Source organism: Phoxinus phoxinus (genome assembly GCF_949152265.1).
Source record: "Phoxinus phoxinus genome assembly, chromosome: 16".
Taxonomy (NCBI): Eukaryota; Metazoa; Chordata; class Actinopteri; order Cypriniformes; family Leuciscidae; genus Phoxinus; species Phoxinus phoxinus.
In genome coordinates this window covers 19,694,260-19,714,761 of record NC_136891.1, presented here as the reverse complement: position 1 = coordinate 19,714,761, position 20,502 = coordinate 19,694,260, and the positions used below count along the sequence as shown (strand labels likewise).

General features: G+C 38.2%; 3 protein-coding genes across 11 annotated transcripts in view; 1 reads left to right on the top strand and 2 right to left on the bottom strand.

Annotated features, from left to right (window-relative positions):
• Window positions 1-10,699, bottom strand: part of zdhhc14 (zDHHC palmitoyltransferase 14) — a 24,896-nt gene extending 14,197 nt beyond the window's left edge. For 2 of the 4 annotated variants that reach the window (XM_079639197.1, XM_079639199.1), the window contains exons 1-4: window positions 10,506-10,699; window positions 9,175-9,421; window positions 2,989-3,149; window positions 54-212 (exon numbers count right to left, since the gene is read on the bottom strand). In XM_079639197.1, coding sequence (XP_079495323.1) covers window positions 54-212; window positions 2,989-3,149; window positions 9,175-9,416 — 562 coding nt within the window. In that variant the 5' untranslated portion in view covers window positions 9,417-9,421; window positions 10,506-10,699. Of the gene's footprint in view, window positions 1-53; window positions 213-2,988; window positions 3,150-9,174; window positions 9,792-10,505 lie in introns of those variants that run through there. The other 2 variants (XM_079639196.1, XM_079639198.1) reach the window with 1 other exon arrangement.
• On the top strand, window positions 9,767-17,300 carry tmem242 (transmembrane protein 242). Of its 2 annotated transcripts, XM_079639201.1 has the most exons (5): window positions 9,767-10,019; window positions 10,894-11,022; window positions 12,266-12,366; window positions 15,914-16,051; window positions 16,160-17,300. In XM_079639201.1, exons 2-5 carry the CDS (start codon window positions 10,947-10,949, stop codon window positions 16,265-16,267), a joined length of 423 nt encoding a protein of 140 aa, XP_079495327.1. In that variant the 5' UTR covers window positions 9,767-10,019; window positions 10,894-10,946; the 3' UTR covers window positions 16,268-17,300. The 2 variants fall into 2 exon arrangements, with proteins under 2 accessions (XP_079495327.1, XP_079495326.1); XM_079639200.1 differs by lacking the exon at window positions 9,767-10,019 and having other exon boundaries at window positions 10,895-11,022; window positions 12,266-12,430; window positions 16,160-17,085.
• Window positions 17,127-20,502, bottom strand: part of arid1b (AT-rich interactive domain 1B) — an 84,292-nt gene continuing 80,916 nt past the window's right edge. For all 5 annotated transcript variants that reach the window (XM_079639185.1, XM_079639187.1, XM_079639188.1 and 2 more), the window contains one exon: window positions 17,127-20,502. In XM_079639185.1, coding sequence (XP_079495311.1) covers window positions 18,742-20,502 — 1,761 coding nt within the window. In that variant the 3' untranslated portion in view covers window positions 17,127-18,741.

Genomic DNA, 20,502 nt, shown 5'->3' with positions numbered 1-20,502 from the left:
CATGATGCTGCTGACTATTATATAAAGATATTTGCAGACACACACATGCTTACCCACGCAGTTGTCGCACAGGCTGCAGTGTGAGGCCCGCGGCGGGCGGAAGATCTTGCAGGTGAAACAGTATTTGAGCTTGACAGTCTGACCGTTGATGAGCACCTCTCTGGTTCGGGGGGGCGGTCTGTAGCCTGGGCCGCTCGGGCCGTTGGTCGCATCTGTGAAACCAGAACAGACCCGAGACCCATTCAGAGAGCCATTCTGGCAGAAAATCACAAAAGATGAGGAAGTCCTCTATGGTGTGTCAGTATAAAGGAATGAACTCGACTTCTGTGTCATGCTGTTGGTTTTCACTACTAGTCTATGGGACAAGGTGTTTTGGAACATGTGTTATCTAAATCACATTATTTATTGTAAATGTGTGTAATGTTTATGCAATCTTTTGTATGTACTAGTGGCTGTACTTTCAAAATTGTGTTTATTATATTAATCCATTGGTCATTTTGTCTTGCACCATAGACATCCAACATGCAAGTAGAGACGCACGATATATGTTAATTTTTTATGTTATCGTTATCAGCCCGATATGAAAATTTAGCCGATATATTAAAGCAAATTTTTTTTTGTGGAATTGCTTGAAATATGATTGGAATCACTTCAGAAAATTAAAATACAGTTAATGTCATATAGGCTACATCAAATTATAATGAGAACATTATAATTGTGTGCTTGGGACATGGCTTTTAATGGTGAGACTTTTGTTTTTGGGATCAACACAGGATCCATACCATTACCATCCAAACGATCCTAATGGTAGGAAAGTGTGAGACATTCAACAACGTGAATGTCTCAGTGGTGCATTATTTGTTAGTATTCGGTGCATTTCACTGTGGATTATTTGGTAGTCGCAATTTCGACGCAGGCTTTGCAAACAGACTTTAACGATATGGATCTGCCAACGCAGTAATCATGTTTATTCTAATGCCTGAACTGTGATCAGTGATTTCTGATGTGTAATTATTTAAGTTCAGATAGATTATCCTTCTCTCAAAATCGTTCAATACCGTTTATGCATCAGCAAATCAAGCTAGTGACTAAACGATCAACTTTACATCGTTTCTCTTAGTAGGATGAAAATAATCTTATTTAAACTGTGTCTGTGATTAAATTATATACAGAAAGTGATCAAAGAATGCTCTCTTTCCAATCGCCCAAGCTGTCAATCAATCACACAGCGCGAGTTTATCTGGACACTTGCCAAAACTCGTTATGAAATCAATGATGCTGGTACACTGCACAATAAAGCTCTTACTGTATTTACATCGTGTTTGCATTGTTATTTGGAGAAAGCATTCATTGTGTTGCAATGAGGAGATCACTTCATTCACGCGATCAACAGAATGTCATGTCATCTGCTCTCATCACTGCAACCTTTCATGTGATGGAATAGATCTAAATATAATGCTATAATCATTACTTTCCACGATTTGTTAATCTCGATAGCTGTAATAGTAAAAACGTAGTAAAAGATTTAGAGAGAGAGAGAGTTCCACATGTAATGCTAGCTATTTAATATACAAGCATGTCAGCCAATCACAGCAGTGGGCTTTTACACTGATTTGAACACGGTGTTTGAAGAGTCTGCTCTTTGAAAAATGTCTTTAATTTCTAAATTATGACAATTTTTGATGTAAAAATCATACTAACATTATAAGAGCATTCCAGAAAACATTATAAAATAATAAAATAATCCAGTTTATGACCCCTTTAAGCTCTCAAATCATATACACTAACTTATATGGTTTAGGAATAAATTATATTTTAACATGTATTAAAGTAGAAATAGTTATTTTATTTTAAATTGAAATAATGTTTTACAGTATTACTGTTTTTACGTTATATTGTTTAAATAAATGCAGCCATGGTGAGCATAGGAGACTTTCAAAAACATCAAAATCGATGTCAATTGGTCACATGATACACAAGAAACCAATTAAATATGGCATCAGTGGTGTCAGCTAGTCCATTTCAGAGCATCGGCAGAGAGAAAGAAGCTAATAACTTAATTTTCAGTCAGTCTCTCCCTCACACAAAGCTATCACATGACTTCAGAATCCTGCACTACTTTTGTGGAGCTTTTATTATCATTTCGGAGCTTGACGGACATTCTTCAAAACTTCCCATTTGTGTTCCACAGAAGAAAAGTCGCTTGGATTTTAAAGGGGTGAGAAGATTGTGACTGAAATGTCATCTTTGAGTAAACTATTGCTTTAATGGCGTCACATCTTATGTGACCCTCAACACGCTATGCATCTTCTGAGCAGCACACAGCGCCACCGGGGCTCACAGCAGTGTTTACTTCCTACTATATTATTCATACGAACAGCATGGACACAACTCAATATCCCGAGATGACAAACCTGAGCTAAAGTGCACTTCCTGGCTCAGCCCCAGTGATTTCAATTCCTCACCACTGGGGTCTCAACGAAAGACCAGATAACTCATAGCAGTGACTCCATTGAATTATAACCAGCGATTCATATGCAAGCGAATTAAATCAATCCAGTAATTTGTTATGGCATAAAATGGCTTGGCCTGCAGTGATTCCACAGTACAATTCTGAATACAGTAAGAAATGACTGTTCAATATTCCAGTGTGGTCCTTTCTGGCCCTTTACCCAAGGCAACTTATGAACTCATGACTGATGAAACTATCAGACTGAATAACATGAACAAATACTTTAAGGGAGCATGAATCTTTGCTAAGGATGAATATTTCAGCAGATTTCATATTACTCTGAGTGTGCTGACAGCAAACCTGAGAGCGAGCAGCATGCATTATTCATATCCAACTAGAAAAGAGAATAACATCAAATGTCTTCTGTCTCCTCTAACTGAGAGCATTCCCTCAGACCTGCAAACTCAGCTCGGTGTGAAAAGAACAGAACCAGGAAAGACAGAGAGGAAGAGTGACGATCTTGTCTTTCCTCGCACCTATCTGCCTCTCGATGTCTGCCGCCTCCTCCGGTGTGGCCCGGGGCAGGACGCCCGGGTCGCTGAAGCTCGCCCGCAGGAGCATCCCCATCACAAACACGAACAGCACTCCTCCGATGGCCGGGATGGCAGGAGTCAGGTTTGATGCCAGGAATGGGCAGCTAGAAGAGAGGGAATGGAAAAACTGGCTGTGAGTTTTTTTATGCGGTGTTGCTAGTAAATCCCACCAGTACATGAGATATGAAGGGGCCACAGCAATTAAACCGCAAAGTTACAGACCGCCCGTATGCTCATGACCGTGCAAAAGTGTCAAGGACCTTTATTTTAGCTGTAGCAAAATGCAAAACCACTTACAGTCAACCTACTATGTTATTACAATGTAATTAATACTCAAGTTGTGTAATAACGTGATTAATTGTGAATATAGCTTTGTTGGTAAGCATTAGCGTCAACAAAGCAGCAGTGCAAAAATAAAGACTGGTTAAAAAAACGTACTGTTTACACGACACCGTTTTCAACTAAAAACGCAACACCATTTTCAATTAAAAACAACTTTTTGTGTTTGGCCGTTCATTTACACGACAACGGCCAAAAATTGTAAACTTTTGAAAACATTTTCAAAGTGCACATTTTTGAAAATGGTAAACATGTAAACAACAAAAACGCAAATCTCTGAAGACGATGACGTCATGCACATGCGTATTACGTGTTTAGTCTATAGTGTTACTTCGCCATCTAATGGCCTGGCAGCAGAATACAGCGCTTTTAGTCGTTTTCGCGGATCCGTGTGAATGGTGTTTTGACAATGATGTCGTCTGTACGTGGAAAACTCAAAGGAAAAACTTCTGTTTTAAGCATATCGTTGTCATGTAAACGTACCCATAGGCTAATGCAATTTATTAAAGCAGTCGAGACTCTTTGAGAATCTTTTTTTTGTGAAATATTACAGAATATTTTATGAAAATTTTAAACACAGAAATTGTGCATTACTATTTTTTAGGGATATTAGTATATTCTGGAACGGATACAAAGGAAATCTAATACTAATTTAAAAATCAGATAAACAAGCACAGTTATTAGCCAATACTAAAAATGGCCAAATATGGGCTGATTTATTGCCAATCTATCTAATTGTATTTAGTAATTTCATGTTTCCTCTAGAAATATAGTTCCTGATGCCTACAATTTGTTGTGCAGTTATACAGTAAAACGTTTTTTTTTTTTTTTACTTTTTTTGTATTTATTTTGTATTTAAGCACTGCTGGAATGCAGTTGAGTATACTACTATAATGAGCATCCTAGACATCCTGTTTTATAATAAATAATGGACAAGAATCAGAACACAGGACTGTTCAAATCAAATCTGAACCTCATCAATGAATAATCTAAACGAGAATAACCTGAATCTAATGCTTTCTTCGTGACAAAAAATAAATCCAATCTAGCTTCTTTGTACACTTAGAAGTTAATGAAATGTACCACCATCTGTTTCAAAGCATTAGCAAATTGTCTGTGGTACAATGCCCAAAAAATTGCCTGCCATAATATATAATGGTATTCAGACTCATTTTAAATGACTTGCACTGCAATCTGATGGCTGCTAAATTGGCTAAGCACAACTAGGCATCGCGATTGAATTAGCCAAATTGGTAAGATGCTATCGACTAGCATGTTAAAATAGCAATCCCCTAAGGGACCCTTTAAGAACGCCATATTGTGTTTCCCACTGTTTCTAGAAGTCATCGTCAGCTTTACAGCGCTGAAGATTACTGGTCTCCAAGGAGCAGTTGTGAGGTTGTTGTGACGGACAGAAAGGTTGTACAGGGTCACTACATCCCGACACACAAGTCCATTATCAAGTTGCACTTTCTGCATTGAGATTAAAGTTGCTGAACTCAAAAGTCTAAAGTCTAGACTATAGAAACAGTGCTGTTGTGATCATTTTAAGTTAGGCCTATGCTTAATTTTATCAGTTACTGATTTAACTTTCTTCTACAACAATGAACTTGTTTCATTTAGTAAATTTGGCAACACTTTACAACAAGATCTCATTTGTTAACATAAGTTAATGCAATAACTAACATAAACCATACATTTGTACAGTATTTATTAATCTTTGTAAATGTTAGTTAATAAAAAAATACAGCGGTTCATTGTTTGTTCATTTTAGTTTACAGTGCATGAACTAACGTTAACAAATACAACTTTTGATTTTAATTATGTATTAGTAAATATTGAAATTAATAATAACAAATATTAATAAATGCTGTAAAAGTATTGTTCATTCTTAGCTCATTAACTGAAGTAGTTAACTAATGTAACATTATTGTAAAGTGTTACCATCATTTTAGACTGTTAGGTTTTAAAGTTTTCATTTTCACATGATCCTTCAGAAATAATTATAATATGCTGATTTGCTGCTCAAGACACATTTCTTATTATTATCAATGCTGAAAGCAGGTGTGAAAACCATGGTGCATGTTTCTTTCAGACGAATAAATAGAAAGTTCAAAAGAACAGTATTTATTTGAAATAGAAATCTTCTGCAACATTGTAATTGCCTTTACTGCCACTTTTAAATCAATTGAATGCGTGTGTCCTTATCAAATAAAAGTATTACTTTTTGGCAAAGTATTACAATAAGGTTTCATTAGTTAACAAACTACATTAGTTAACCTGAACTAAGAATGAACTTCGGTTCTACAGCATTTATTCATCTTTGTTAATATTAATTTCAACATTTACTAATACATTATTAGAATTAAAAGTTGTATTTGTTAACTTAACATTAGTTAATGCACTGTGAACTAACACGAACAAACAATGAACAGCTGGATTTATATTAACTAACTTTAACAAAGATGAACAAATAAAGTAACAAAATGTATTGCTCAATTGTTAGTTCATGTTAGTTACAGAGCCATCTCTCTATGGCTCTGGTTAGTTAATACATTAACTATGTTAACAAATGAGACTTTATTGTAGTGTTACCAAATTCTCTCTTAAAACACTTTTGAACTGTAGTGTATGTGTTCACATGTAAGGCTAGTTTGACAAAATGGCTTGGCCATGCAAAGTTGGCTTAGCTTTATGACAAAGTTAAGCTGGTAAACATGATCATGAAAGTACAGTTAAAGGAGAACTCCGGTCAATTTTAACATTGAGCTTAATTTTTAGTAAATCTGGAGTGCTGTCAATACAGAGAACAACGACAAAAATCGGTGTTGCCTACACCGTGTTATCCTCTTTTTAAAATTTACACCCTATTGACTTGAATGGGGCAAGTTTTAAACTTAACCAGTTCTTAGTCTTATCATCCTTGATGTGTCATACAAGTGCCCAGCCATGTTGAGTGATTCCTTCAGAGTGAACACGAGTGAATCTGACTGCAGTAGATGTGAAAGATATGAATAAAAATTATGTTATATCAGCCAGCGCAAATACCTGTATTTAGTTCCTGTTTTCGGTCAAAGTCCAAAGTAGTCGATTGTCGAGTTCACGCGCATAGGTTTAGTTACTATGATCACGCGCGTGAACTCGACAATCGACTACTTTGGACTTCCACCGAAAACAGGAACTAAATACAGGTATTTGCGCTGGCTGATATAACATCATTTTTATTAATATCTTTCACATCTACTGCAGTCAGATTCACTCGTGTTCACTCTGAAGGAATCATCTAACATGGCTGGGCACTTGTATGACACATCAAGGATGATAAGAGAAATAAAAGCAGGTTTAAAACTTGCCCCATTCAAGTCAACAGGGTGCAAATTTTTTAAATAGGATAACACAGTGTAGGCAACACCGATTTTTGTTGTTGTTCTCTGTATTGACAGCACTCCAAATTTACTAAAAATTGAGCTCAATGTTAAAATTGACCGGAGTTCTCCTTTAACATGGAGCAAACTGTGCCCAGTCAAAATTCAAATACATTTCTGTACTGAAGAATTAATATGCGTTTTAACAAAAATACAAGCTGCACATTTCTGTCCACTCTGAAATGTCTTTCCCCACAAAGTTATTTCCTGTGGTAAAAATATAAAGGACGCTGTCAATAGATCGGAACCTGTGGTTTTAAACTGATATTGCTTTCATTTTAGTTATTTTTACTGCTTTCCCTGCACTGTCTCTTATCAACAAGTCTGGCTGAATACCATTTCCTGTTTTTATTCCTGCCCATGACACAAGCTGACCATTATTAACTGCTTAAAATGATTTACAAGCAAACGGTTTACTTTGAACTGCACAACGGACCAACGCAGCTGCCTTTCACCAACGTTTTCATCTGTAGCTTCAGCTAACTGGGTTAAATGGCTCACAAAAACATCCGTAATGACTTTATAATCGTTTCAAAAAAGCATGACAGGACTAACCCTAAAGCACAGAAAACACAACCGTGGGCTGGGCCGTCCTGTTGTTTCCTAGGAGACACGGGGCTGCTCCAAAAGCACACAAAGATTGGGAAAAGGGAAACCGTTGCCATGGAAACAGGACCGCACCACGTCGGTGTTTTGGAAGTTGTGGTATGGAATGTATGGGGTTTGAGAGGTGGGGGATGGGACTGGAAAATCTCGGCTCCACACATCTCTTATCCACAGGATCCCACTGAGAGAGTCTTTAATGCCCGTCCAAGGGTTACAGGCAAACATGCTTCGAATGTGCAGAAAAAAAATGGCATTTTCATACCACCTGATATAGGTTTTTAACCGCAAACTCCCTGAGAGTAAGACTCTGAGGGTAAGGCTCTCTTGTCTAAAGATCTTCCGAAATGTCAGGAATCCAAACGTCAATAGTTTCTACTCTAGGTTGGTTAAACTTCACACAAGGAGTTCCTCACAGCCTGCAGTGTGTTGGAAGTTATGTGGACTGAAGTAATTCAATTACACTATATTTATCTCTTGTAAATGTGTGAATTACTGCACTGGCTTGAGTGGAGCTGCACTTCAGGATCACAGACCACATAAATGCCCTGGTTTAATAAAGCCCAGAACTCACTTCATCAAGAGTAATGGAGAAAAACACCACAGAAGGGACTAGGCTATACTACTGATCCGTTTACATGATGTCTACTTCCATGAATGTGGGATGGAAGTCTTCACGTTTTGAAAGCACTGCCTATTTTTGGACTTAATCAACGGTAATCAAATCATAATGATCACATCAAACTGAAGTACTGAGTGATTTCCATATTCATATACCATGGTATTTATTTGCGTACCACGCTGAGGTCCTTCAAATAACACTATGGAAGATAAAAGAAAGGCCATTAAAGAATCTTTCATGTTTTTAACCATTTTTCTTAGTGTGAAGAACCTTTCTCTGAACATTTTGTGCATTAAAAAGGTTCTTCTATGGATGTTTAAAGGGATAGTTCACCCCAAAATGATATACATTTCATTAATTACTCACCCTCATGTCATCCCACCCAAACCCATAAGACTTTCGTTCATCTTTGGAACACAAATTAAGATCTTTTTGATGAAATCTGAGTGCTTTCTGTCCCTCCATGACAGTCACAACTACCACTTTGACACTTCAAAAAGTTAATAAAGACAATGTCCATATGAATTGAGCAGTTTAGTCCAAGTTCTGAAGATACTACATCATCGCTTTATATGATGAACAGACTGAATTTAGGCTTTTATTCACATATAAACATTCATCAACGCACATGACGTGTGAGAACCAGTGATGTTCATTCTCGTGTTACGCAGCACGTTTGAGCTTCAACAAGAAGTTTGTTCTCACACATCAAGCAGGTTCGGTTGAGCTTCTGTTTATGTTCGCTGATCATATGTGAATAAAAGCATAAATTAAAGTGAATAAAAGCATAACATTTGGACTAAACCGCTCAATTCATATGGATTAGTTTTAAAGTAACTTTTTGAAGCGTCAAATTAGTAGTTACATATCTGTCAATGGAGGGAATGAAAGCTCTTATCAAAAATATTTTCATTTGTGTTCTGAAGATGAACAAAAGTCTTAAGGGTTTGGGGACAATGTGAGGAGGAGTAAATGACAGAAATTACATTTTTGGGTGAACTATCCCTTTAAGGTTCCTTATACATGCCAATAACAAACCTTTATTTTTAAGAGTGTCCATGGCCTACAAACATTTAGGTATTTTGGTAGTGTCTGTGGTAGAGAGAAGATATGAGAACTCCAGTGGGTCAAAGTACTTACTCAAAGGCAAAGAAGAGGCCACTGGTCACCAAAATGAGAACCATGGTAAGGTAGAAGACCCCGGTCTGCTTGGCCATCATGATCCGCCCGTTGCAGTAAAACCTATTTCGGCCGGGGAAAACCTGCCATTTCCTTTTGCTCTTCCTCTTCTTGGTGTGCGGGGTGTTCATGGGTGAGGAGTTGTGTGTGCAGATCTGGTTGTACTGGCACTCACGGATGGGCTCCTCAACCCCAAGATGCATGTTGCCTGTCATTCACCCACCAGCAATAAAACAAAACTTTAAAGCAACACAAGTGAATCAGTAACTCAAATGTCCTCAAGGAACTAACGAGACAGCTGGGTCTTGAAGAAACATCTCTGATCTGATGGAGGATGCAAGCATTAGCCTAAACAACCCAGTCAATGAAAAGCGTGGGACTGGAATCAAGGAACCATTTTCTTAGCTCCATGTTTTATTGAGATCTTCAACGATTTAATCGCATTACATTGAAAATGCTAATATTTACATCCGAAACGATGGGCATGAAATAAGATCCGAGTGTTTGGTTCGCATGTTTGTTTGGATAACTCCTTCATTGCAGATGTCTATCCTCAACACAACAGGATGCGCTCCAGGACACAGAGGCATGTGGACATCATGCCCAGAAATGCAGCGTTGTCAAAGATTGTTACTCCTTTGATGCGTTTCTAAATCCACTCAAGCGATTTGGAAAATAACGTCAGAAAAACGTCCTTCCGATGTCCTCGTAATCCCGTTTGCGAGAGAGTCTTTATTGCATGAACGCCATCTAAATATCTAGTTCTGCCGCTGCGCGCAGGATATTACAACAGCAAACAAGCAAAGGTGGGCGTTTAATAATCTATATCCATAATGATGAAGGAGGGAGAGACAAGAGACTATCGCAGGATGTGGATTGAGTAGATCACCGCGTGAACTGCATGAGCTCACGGCACACGATGACCCTATAAACAGCGGCGCGTCTCAAATCATAACGAGCTGTCTATGTAGGCTGCATATCCGCGTGCACTCGCTCACAACCAAGTGAGCTGCCTTTATAGACAGTATTTGAGGGTAGGTCTCAAAACCTTGTGACCTAGACCGCATTTTTGAGTACGTGTCTTAAAATATACACAAATCGAGAGAAAAAACTACAGCATTCTCATTCTTTTTTTCTCTTTTTTTTTCTTGCAATCATATGCAGGTTCCGAATGTATCCAGCTTGTAGCATCAATAAAAACTATGTAACAAAAATAAATATGTACTGTAACAAGACATTATACAGCTCTCTGTCCACGATGCCCCCGCCCGAATGCTAGCTAGGCAGCTCACTTAGTTTTGAAACAGCCGATCTGATCCGCAGAATCTCAGTCCTCCTCTCACAGACACATCTAGTTCCATAACATTTCGTTATATTATGAACACACACACACACACACACACACACACACACACACACACACACACACACACACACACACACACACACACACACACACACACACACACACACACACACACACACACACACAAATAAATAAACACACTGTATCAGCACAACACAACCGTTGATCACTCATAAACTTCTGCAGCATTATTGTTACCTTGCATTTATTTTGATTTTATTCATATTTCAATGAATAATCAGAATGCTTTATAATGCACGCTTATAATGACATTTTTGTCCAGTGAAATGCTGTAAATCAAATCACTTTTTAAGGTTCCGCCTGACGTGTTTCCACCGGACTCGTGTGTGAGTCGCACCCCTTCAAGATGTCAGTGGAGCAGGCGAGTGCGAGCGGGACAGTCAATGACACTCTTGAAGACGACAAATCACAATTGATTAAAGGTTTGATGTATTTTTGATAGCATACGCGAGCATTGTTATGAACACGCACACGCTTTATGAATTATCTGTTGACGTCACTCATGAAGCAGCCATTTGGTTAACTTATAACTCATTCTGATAAGTCACATAATATTAAATCAAAAACTTAGATATACATGTTAAATGTCGTATGATTTATGACGACGGTATAGTCCATATATTCGCTACATTCTACGTTTCTGGCACTTTTGATTCGCATGTAACGTTAGGGATGTAGGATTCGTGAACAAACCTTTATTTGAGTCGATTCTTTTCAATGAACTGGTTAACGAGCATTTATTTATTTATTAAACATTATAAAGCATAAAGCAATACAGATAAACATGGGAAAACAAAACAAAAAAGACAAAAAGATACACCGACACAAATACGTTGCCAGGGTGAGCCATGTCCTAACGGTTCGTCCACGAACCGAACTGAATCGGTCCGAGCGATTCTCGAGTCAACAACTCATTGAACTGAGAACCGTTTCGAGCTGAACAGCTGATTTGAATGTCCGAATGAAAAGACAAATTACAAACTACTGGAAATATGCTTGATGACCAGGATTAAGCGATCATTTTATTAAATATTTGTATCAATCTTTTTCAGATATGTAAATACATTTTTGCGTTGTTTAATATAAATGCAACTATATTTAGGTGGATTTGGCACATTAAATTAATATTTTATTAACACCATTCAAAATTGTATCTAATAATAATAATAATAAAAATTCTTTTTTGTAACCATAAAAAACGTATCAGCATTTATGTCTTAAATAAATTATTAAATCCCTACATCTTTCTAAATTATGGCAAATTTAAACAAATTTGTTTCAGTGCTTTTTTACTCAAATGTTTGGTGGAAGTTATTGCTAAATATTCTGATATTTACAAATAAGTAGTTTGAGAATAGGACCCCAGTGGATGATGTCATTACCATTTGTTGATCTCTCGTCGGGATTATGGTTATGTAGTTCATCATTCAGCAATTAAATATGGTTATCTTAAAATTAATAATAGATCACATAAACATATACCATTGATTAACAACCTCAAAACACTTTATATACAGTACGTTATGACTAAAAAATCCTTTTCTGTCTGGCTGTATCACATCATGGTCCCTTGTTTTAAATCCAATGGCTATTATGTTATTGTTGAGGTGTATATTATTATCACGTTATCGTACAGTAGTGTTAATGTGAGTGTGTTGTGTTCAGGTGGTGTGTTCCTGGCTAGCGTCGGCACAGTCGGTGTGATCGCAGGCTTCGGCTCCACACTGGCCATGGCTAAGAAGAAGAGTCCGGGCTGGTTCAGTAAGGTATCAGGATTTTCTGAACTGGAAAAACTTCCTTCAGTTTTCCACCAGAATGCCATAAAAAAAAGTGGGAAAATATTAATTCAATATATTTCTGTCGTAAAATTTTATTATTATTGTTATCATCAACAGTAATGTTTGACTCAAGGTGGTTCCAAAAAAAGTGTGTAAATAAATCATGATTAAGTGCAATATTTTCTTTAAATCACATAATTATTTATCATGTTATTATTAGTATCAGCAATAATTTACAGTGCTCCAACAGAAGTGTAAAGGAAAAAGGACCCTGTCATAATTAAGTGGAATAAAAAAATCCTATTATAATTATTAACAAAAACTATAATATTTTACTTTACAGTGTTCCAACAAAAATGAAAAGTGAACCTGTCATAATAAAAAAAAATATATATATATATATATTCTTGTTATTATAATTATTACTTTTAACAATAATATTTTACTTTTAACAATAATATTATACTCGAGTCTACATTTAAGTAGACCAAAATTCACTTTTAAGTGCAGATTCAATGTGAACGCAAAGAAACCTGAGATCTTAGTTCAGCAGAGTGAGCAAAACATGAGATGCTAATCATATCTCAGTTCAAATTACAATATCCATATTTCATAAAGCAATCACAGTATGGTTCAAAATAATTCCGATTGGATTTTTGACCAAATTGTTGAGACCCGTTTAATATTGAGTTATATTTGGTCATAAAATATTTTGAAAATGTGCCATCATAGTGCTCCTCTGTTTCCAGTGATGTCTAGTTCTCTGAGAGCTGTTTTGTGCTCTGGTTATTCCTGGAATCAGCAGAGCACGCCAGGCTCACGTCGGGTAACTTAACACAATTAGACATTGCGTAAATGCTGACATCGACTCTGTTTTATCACTTGTTTTGAACATACACCCAGAAATGAACAGACTCTTTTTGTCTGCTTTTTGCATTCCTATTTTTAGCCCATTATCCCACATCAGTAAACGCGCGTCTTGCCAAAAATGTTTTTTAAGTGGCTAAATTCAATATAAGGGCGGTGAGGAGACAGATCATATGTCTTGTCCAGTTCCGTTAATGGCAGATGAGTTGATGTGACCCTGGACCACAAAACCAGTCACATGGGTAAATTTTTTGAAATGGAGATTTATACATCATGAATAAGCTGAATAAATAAGCTTTCCATTGATGTGTGGTTTGTTATGATATGACAATATTTGTCCGAGATACAACAATTTGAAAATCTGGAATCTGGGGGTGCAAAAAAATCGAGACATTGAGAAAATCTCCTTCAAAGTTGTCCATTTATGTTCACATATTGTGCTGCTTTCACTCACAAAAATAAAAGTTTTATATATTTACAGTAGGAAATTTACAAAATATCAAAATGCTTTTTGGCATAAAAGCAAAAATCGATAATTTTGACCCAAACAATGTATTTTTTTTATATACAAATTAAGAATAATTTAAAGAAAAATAATTTAAAATAGCAATAAGGATTATATACGTTTCTTTATGTCAAATTTGTATAACATTTTTATTATTAAAAACTGTAAAATACGACTGCATGTTCTCAGTTGTAAAGACTGCAACATGCGAAGCTCTAATAACAGCTAATGTAATATGTAGAGCAGGAAAAATAAGACTATATTACATTAAAGCAGTTAATGTTGTTAACGGTGACTGTCTGACTGACTGTCTGAAACATCCGTCTCGTTTTTTCAGACTTCTGTACACAAACTAGTTAGCTGTTACAGTCAATATGAAATCAAAATGAACCCTATTTAATTTCTTAAAATATGTTCCTGATCTTATGCACAATTCATAAATACATGTCTAAAAAGTCTTTGTAATATTTCGTAAAAATATAATAACTTACTTTTTGAAACGACTCCCCATTTCGGTTGGAAGATAGCTAAAAGTAGCTAAAGAGACAAAATGGGGGTTGGTGAAGCTCAGTTCTGAAAAGTCAAGTTGAAATCAAAATTGACCCTATATTTTAATACTGGTTCGGTTGTGAAAAATCAACCAGTGTCTGCTATTCCTAAGAAAGTGTTTACCAAAACATAGCAGCGTGTTCTTCCTCTGAAATGACTTCCGGATGTCGTTATGAATCAATTAACGCTCAATTTCCATGATCCAATTATTGTCTGAAAGATAAAATCTATGCCCTTATTACTTTTTCCTGTTTCATTCACAATGAATCAGATTACAAAAGTAAAATTTGTGAACGGTTTTACTTGTGGTACTTTGGTACCATACTAAGGCTGCGCGATATTGAAGAAAAATACAATAACACCTTAAATAATGCTATATGCGATATGATAATGCTTTAATATAGTCAACATGCATATTTCACATTCTTTTTTGTGAGAAGAAAGCATCCCAACAACTTCTGAGTGAACAGCAGTGTTTTACTGTAGCATTACATTAAACATCAGTGTGATCCAGGCGGTTCAGGTAGGTCTACATTAGGTTTATTTATCAAAAATTGGACAATCATGTAAAAATAAAGTAATGCTTAGTCTTCACTGTATTAATTATCGCGGCGATACGTCCGCGATTATTAATGCGATATGGCTCAGCTTGTCAGTTAACTACGGCTCTGTGTAGTAAATGCCACTACATCTGAAAGCAGGTGATGGTGATTTACTACTATTCAAGGAACCGGCTTTACTGACGAGATGAGCCTAACAATGTCATGCGATATATCGCCCAGCCCTACCGTAAATGTATACTAATTTTTATTAAAGCTACAAAAGTTATTCAGTTAAGAGCCGTGAGGAATTTTCTTTATTTTAATTAATAAAACACCCAATAAAAAATGGGAGCAGGTTTATTAGGCTGCTGTCACTTTAACTAAGATCTACACAGATCCAATATATTGTTACACGGGCACTTTCTTACTTAAGACATAACTGAATGTGTTGACGTGAATACTCACCAAGAATATGTTGACATAATTTAGTGTGTATTTGGCCATATAGTCTGCAGAAGAGAACTGAATTTGGGATTATGTGCTGTCTGAGAGGCGACTTTCTGTGCGCATGAGTACTTCACTTATTTGATTCAATAACCTTAATGGGATAGTTTAACCAACAAAATCATTAATCACTCACCTTCATGTCATTCCAAACCCGTAAGATATTAAATGAAATCTGAGAGCTTTCTGTCCCTCCATTGACAGCTACGCAACTACCACTTTGGTGCTTCAAAAAGTTCATAAAGAGATCGTAAAACTAATCCATATGAATTGAGCGGTTTAGTCTAAATTTTCTGAAGAGACTCGATCACTTTATATGATGAACAGACTGAATTTAGGCTTTTATTCACATATAAACATTGTAAGTATGTAACAGTCATGTGTCCAGTCTACTCTCAGCATCAACCTAAAAGTTTTGGGAGTATTAAAATCATGCAGTTATCTAAAGCCGTTGCGATATGCAAATATGATATGTACATTTGCGATAAACACTGAACAAAATATTTGAGTACAAAGCGACCACAGATCTCTGCCGTAAATGCCGCTCTTCTGCTGTGGATGTGCTCAGGGTGTCGTGGGAACCGCCGCCGTGCCGGAGAGTGGAGCGGTGCTAGCGCTGCGGGCGCTGGGATGGGGTTCACTTTACGCCTGGTGTGGAGTCGGTCTTCTCAGTCTCACCATTTGGAAGGCCCTGGGTGTCCACAGTGTACGTACCTGATAAAAGTGATGGCTTGAAATGCCACGTGCCCACTTCCATTTATTTCCCACTATAATCTGCAACCTTTGTTTGATGTATATCATTCCTCTATTGCAGCTGAAGGATTTTCGCCAGAAAATGCAATCCATTTTCCCCGCTATCCCCAAAAATGAAGAGACGAATTCTGCTCCATTTGACTGGAACTCCATCTTCAAGTCAAAATGAGTAGAAATAGCAATTTATTATCAAGAACGCAGCCTTAACTGACTGTCTGGAAATGCCATTTATCTGATGGTCAGTCCTGGTCAAGTGTGAGGCAACGGGTCAATCAGACATTTTTGACCCAGCAACTGGAGAACGCCTCTCTGAAGGACTCGCCGTGGTTGTGTTTGCCTTCATTTATTGTGCCACACTGGATTTTACAAGACCTGAGCCCAAAAGATTTGGCAGTATTATGTTTGTACATTCTGCAATCTCAATTATGAGTTATTTAATTCACATCTGCCAGATCAATTCTTTGCAGTCCAACTAAAAAAACATGAGCCTTTTTTTGGTAACCATACTTTTGAAACATTTATGTGGTCCTTGCAAATAACATTACTGCCCTTTGGCTGGTGGTGTTTATACATTAAACGTATCGAATTAAAGCAGCTATTGTGTTAAATTGGGGTCATGTGATTGCAAGGTCTAATAAAAGCATCTCTTAATAGCCTTTGAAAGATGTTTCCAGGCTGTCTGTAAAAAGCACATTTTCCTAGAAAAGAGAGGCAAAGGACAAAAACATGTGCCCTGCAGCAACTAAAGAAGAGCTAAAACATCCCTCCCTAAGAGTACGCCAATGTAAGAGTGTTTGTGCTTTTTTTAGGGCATGTAATCTGGTTAAAATGTGGATATGACAAATGCAGCATTGAGCACTGGGTGGGTAGACCGGCCAAAAATGTACCCATCAACCTTAATTACCAGTGCATTACGTTTTTGCTTCCTACATATTACAATATTGATGATGTACATACTTGTGACTTTTTTGGCCTCTCTGTGACACGAAAAAAATAAAAACAACATTGAAGAACAACGTTCACAGTGCTCGACCAAATTTCATGTACATTTACTTTTAACATGTGGAACATGTATAAAGACTTATACTGAATAAACAATGGTCATCAAATCATATGGAGCAAAAAGAGCTTACATAAAGAGTTGTACATATTTTTTGTTAAAATCATTTAGTCATTTTGGGGTAACTTTAACATTGAATTACATTTATGCCATCAGACGTCTTTCAGGTAGCCTGTAATTTAAAAAACAAAATCTAAGGCCATTAGAGGGAGCCATTGCTATCTCGTGTCACACAGCACTTCATTATAGGACATACAGGAAAGTCTTTGGGGGCATTCACACAGAATACATTCTTGAATTAAAAACTGAACTGAACAGGTGGGTTTACAGGCGCATTAAATCCCATACACAATTACTAATGTACATGCCTTAATTAACTGGAGATGCTTTTCCAGCACCCAAATTCATCTGACTAGTCCATTGTTGTAAAACCGACATTGATCTGCTGTGCACCGTTTCGAAATACTAACTGTTTTCAACTTGACGTTAGGTTTTAAAGACACCAAAAACAGCAAGGTGCAGCACAATGACCAAATATGTCTGTTTGGCATGATGTGCACATATGACCAACAATAAAAAAAAAATAGTGCAGATCGAATGCAAGAACTCACCCTGTGTGAACGGCCCCTTACATGTTTGAAGACTATCCTCATCTGAAAACAATGACTTAATATTAATTTGCAAATGTCAATAGCATGTAGCATTAACTGCTCACTTTGTATAGAACCACATCTCTTGGAGGAAACAAAAATGTGAAAGGGGGCCCATTTAATGTACAGTTCCTATATACAAATTGACCCGTGGATATAGTATAGAGAAGAGGGGTAACCGAAGCACTTTTGAGTTTGCCGTCAGAGAGAGGACCCTCTGCGGCTGCACTTATATGGAAGCAAGTCAGTTTAGAAACCAACACTCGCTTGACCCTCAGATACTGGTGTGGTGAAACAGTGCAACACTGGTGGTCAGATCAGCACATTGCCTGTGGTCATTCACATTTCATCATCTCCCCTCTGAGCCAGCTAAATCTATTGCACAATGCTTTTTTCAGAGCTGTATACATGTAATTCTTAAAATCAGTGTTTTTTTTTTTCTTTTCTTTTTTTTTCTTTTATCGCAACACTTTGCAAGAGAAGTTCTATCTACAACATGTTTTACAATTTAAATAAATCTGCATTCCCCGAATAACCAAAGTCCCACAAGAAAACAAACAAAACACTGCATCAAAACAATTAAAAACATTCTGAGAGCAAAATACTCTAAAAATGTGTATCAGATGCCAACTTTGGTTAAAACAAATGAAAGAAAATACACAGATGAAACGAAACAAAACAAATAAAAAAAGAATAGAAAAAACAAAAAGACCAAGTATTAAATATCTGTATTAAAATCATTTAAAAATGAAAACTGGGAAATGGGGCAGAGGAGCTATATATATTCTCTATATATTCATTTGTATGTAAAAACAATTTTTGTTTGTGTTCTTTTCCTTAAATAAAAATATAACACCAACAGTTGTGTGTGATCTCTGTGGCTCAGCTCAGCCGCGCGTTCCCATGATGGCACTCTAGGCTCCTTTGTGCGTGTCACGAGCGGCCAAGCTTAAACAGTACCTCACACAGGATGGTCGCCACACCAGAGTTCAGCACGGAGGACAGCGAGATATCAAGAAGCCTGCTCTCGAAGAGCACAAACTCTGGCCTGTTCTCCTCCACTTGGGCCATGGCCAGCAGGGCTTTGGCGGCTCGGCACATCATGTTGATGCTGGGCGGCTCAGAATGGGTGGAGTGTCCCATGTGCAAGAGACTGTGAGGGCTCTGCTGATACTGTGCCATGGAAACACTGTCCTCTAGGAAGCCTATCAAGGCTCCCACGCTGCCCTTCTGCAGGGCCACGGCTCGGGCAGCTGTCGGGTCACCCTGTGCAAGATTGGAGAGAACAGCTACGGCCATCTCGCGGCACACCTGACTCTTTCGCTCACCGACATGCCGCACTAACGTGGCGAAGAGGCGCTCCTGTCTGCTAAAAGGAGGAGTGGCCAGCAGAAGGTCAACATTAGAGTCTTGGATGCTCAGTTTGCACAGACACTCCAGCACAAGCCTCTGCGGCGTAAGCGAGGAGAAGCCGTTTGTCGTGCAAAAGGGGTCCTGGGCCTCTGCTGAAGGGCACACCATCCAGTGGAGCAGCCCGTCCAGAATCGGAAGGCAGATACTTTCTGGATAAATAGACAGGTCTAGCTGTCCTGAAATGTTGGCAAGGGTGACCAAGGTGTTCTCACGCAAGGCACCAAGGCAGTCCCACCACCATTCATCCTTGCTGCAAGCCAGTCCTCGCAATTCCTCTCTCTGGTAGGTAGGCGCCATCCTTTTCCTTTTAGGGTGCTCATGGTGCAGAAGCACTAGTTTTCCAAGAATGAGCACTAAACCTGGGTGCCGAGCCATTTCGCTGTCATTGCCAGGGACAAAGGAGAGTCCACGAATGATATTGGACACACAGATGCAGCGCTTGGCCAACTCATCTTGCCAGCCCTCGGCTACTGAAAGAGGTGCTTCATCCCAGCATCGGGGCTCATCTTCCAGCAAAGTAATGCTGCTGTTGTTCTCTCTGTTGCGGAAGAGGAATGTCTGAGCTTCACCTCCTGATAGCAGCCCTGGACGAGAACTTAGCATGTCATCTACTGTGGCTGTCAAGTTTTCCTCTGAAGGCCCTGGAAGTTCTTTTTTCAGTTCCTCTTTCCTCCTGGGCTCCTCTTCAACCGTTTCTTTTCCAAGTGCCTGCACACCTTCCTGATTCTCTAAGGGCTTCTGTTCTTCCTCTTCCCCACGACTCTCTAAATGGGTCTGGATGTGGGCAGTGGAGTCCCCTCCGCCTGCTTTCCAATGTAGCAGACCACTGGTGAACTCCCCGGCCAGGCCTAGCAGCTCTGATCGATCCTCCACAGAATCAGCCTCAGCCTCTCTCTCCTCAACTTTCACTGGGAGCTTGTCAAACTTACTGGCTTGCTTGGGTCTGGGCTCCACTGGAGGACATGGCTCTGTACCAATTTTGTTCTCTTCTTCCTCAGCCTTACCCTCTGCCAACTCTTCCTTTTTCTCTATAACGAGTGCTGCTGAGCTGCTGGGCTGAGGTTTCTCGGGCTCCGTATCTAATTGCTTCTCCACTTGTTCTGTAAGGGATTGGCTTTTTAGGTCTTGATTGGAAAGTTGCTCTTTTTCTGTAGGTTCTGAACATGAACAGAGGAGAGTTTTCTGACCCTCTGATCCAACTTCATATTCCTCAAGGATCCCAAAGATCTCTATTAAGCACCGTCTGAAATATTCAACAATGAGCTCCAAGAAACCGGGCAT